The sequence below is a fragment of the Puntigrus tetrazona genome, unplaced genomic scaffold (genome assembly GCF_018831695.1).
Source record: "Puntigrus tetrazona isolate hp1 unplaced genomic scaffold, ASM1883169v1 S000000416, whole genome shotgun sequence".
Taxonomy (NCBI): Eukaryota; Metazoa; Chordata; class Actinopteri; order Cypriniformes; family Cyprinidae; genus Puntigrus; species Puntigrus tetrazona.
Genome location: NW_025048065.1, coordinates 92,501 through 94,449, shown reverse-complemented (window position 1 = coordinate 94,449; position 1,949 = coordinate 92,501). Strand labels below are relative to the sequence as shown.

At 41.6% G+C, this 1,949-nt stretch overlaps 1 protein-coding gene across 2 annotated transcripts in view; it reads left to right on the top strand.

Moving 5' to 3' along the window:
* Positions 1–502: 502 nt before the first annotated feature.
* Positions 503–1,949, top strand: part of LOC122333915 (beta/gamma crystallin domain-containing protein 3) — a 24,183-nt gene continuing 22,736 nt past the window's right edge. Inside the window, exons 1-2 of one of the 2 annotated variants that reach the window (XM_043231776.1) lie at positions 503–703; positions 1,324–1,390. In XM_043231776.1, the coding sequence (XP_043087711.1) occupies positions 621–703; positions 1,324–1,390 (150 nt within the window). In that variant the 5' untranslated portion in view covers positions 503–620. Of the gene's footprint in view, positions 704–1,314; positions 1,391–1,949 lie in introns of both variants that reach the window. The other variant, XM_043231775.1, reaches the window with a different exon arrangement.

Below are 1,949 nucleotides of genomic sequence, written 5' to 3'. Positions count from 1 at the left end.
TGTGTGTGTGTGTGTGTGTGTGTGTGTGTGTGTGTGTGTGATGTTCAACGTTTATTCATCTCTTCTGCCTCATTTCTCTGCTTCTTTCTAAAGCATCACCAGGACAAGTTTTAGTGGCATTAAAAACTACTGTTAAATAAAAAAAATATTATATTAAATCCTGTAGTATTTTTTAACCATATAGTAAAATAGCTACTTAAATCCTATAGCTGCTGTGGTAATATAACATTATTATAATATCATATGAACAAATTACTTTACCCAATACTGTAGTTAGTTACACTACGATTTACTGTAGTAAAACACTACAATATTTATAATACTTTAGTTTTATGTTGTAAATACTAAGGTATAGACACTATATGCTCTATGATTTATTATACATTCCTCTACTATTTGTGTCGACTTTATTTCACTTTCTTCGACACAGTCTCCGTGTCCAGATAAGGTGTAATCTGTGAGGAATACTCTCGGGTGTCTCGAGCTGATCGTTGACCGAGACTCCTCCCAGACAAACTTCCTCAAACTCGGTCTGATCGCGTGCAGCGCGCCAATGGAGATCGGAAGCCCTTTCTTAGATTCGACTTCGTTTTCTGTCGGTGTCTGATCTGAGGAGGCAGATGTCGTGGCACGAGGATCTCGCCAGGAACCTTTCCAGATTCTTTTCCAGAAATAAGTCCGCGGACAGCGAGGGCAACGGAAGGTTTGTCTCGGCAAACTCTCTCTCGGCTATTTTTAGCTCTTTAACGAGTGAACTCGAAGCGCGTTTCCAGACACGAACATGTTTCGGCTCTTCTGAACGTCGTGAAGTGTTTGTGTTTGTGTTTGTGTTGTTTGGTGCGTCTGCGTCCTCTCTCTCTCTCTCTCTCTCTCTCTCTCTCTCTCTCTCTCTCTCTCTCTCTCTCTCTCTCTCTCTCTCTCTCTCTCTCTCTCTCTGTGTGTGTGTGTGTGTGTGTGTGTGTGTGTGTGTGTGTGTGTGTGTGTGCGTGCGCGCGCGCCAGTGCCAGCCCGTGCCAATGAAATCTCACACTTGTTTGTTCTGCATCTTTAACGCAGATGATTCAGTTCTGTGCTTTTTCTCTCGTTCAAACGTGCTGAAAGCGTTAAGAAGAAAAGCGTGATTCTCGCAGGGTGTGTCTGTCTCTCTTTCTCTCTCTTTCTCTCTCTTTCTCGCTCTTTCTCTCGCCTCTGGAGAGAATCTGATATCCGTGAACAGTCGAAGCTCCAGGCAGGTCCCTGGGTTTGTGGCTGAAGGTGAGAGTTCATTATCACGGCTTTGCATGTTCATCTGATTTGTGTTTTTTCCTTCCTCAGTGAGGTCAGTGAGGTCAGAGAGGCTGAAGGATCTGGTCTTCATGGAGCACCTGAGGACCTGAGCTCGTCTGCACAGGTACATCCTTCACTCCTGAGAGCTGAGGACATCAACAAACGGCTGACGGAAAAATAGTGATGTTTATGGTTCTATGGTTATCACTGTTAATCAGTGCAATTTCTGGTCTCGGTCTCCTTTGTACATGGCTGTTGGTCTTTTTAGAAGCACAAAAAACCCTTTTTGTGAAAGGAGTGTAAAAAGTGTGCTCCCTTAACAATCAGTAACAAACAGCTTGAGTTTTGCTGCACACTGAAAACATCTATCATAATCAAGTTCATTTGTATAGAGCTCTTCATGTCGCAAAGCAGCTTAACAGAAAATGATAGTATATTATTTTTAATAATAGCTTATCAGTGGTTATTATATGGCAGAGTTAATTAATGTCATGTAATCAAACAGATGATGGACATTGATTACAACATATAATAATCTAGCAAAATGTATTAATATTGTGTGGCATCATCTTTTAGGAGATGCTGTGTTTTGTTCTTTCTCCTGATGAACTGGGTCCGAACGGAAGATAAAGATAAGATAAAGATAAAAGAATCGCTTTCGGGGTGACTTTTCACCAATGAAC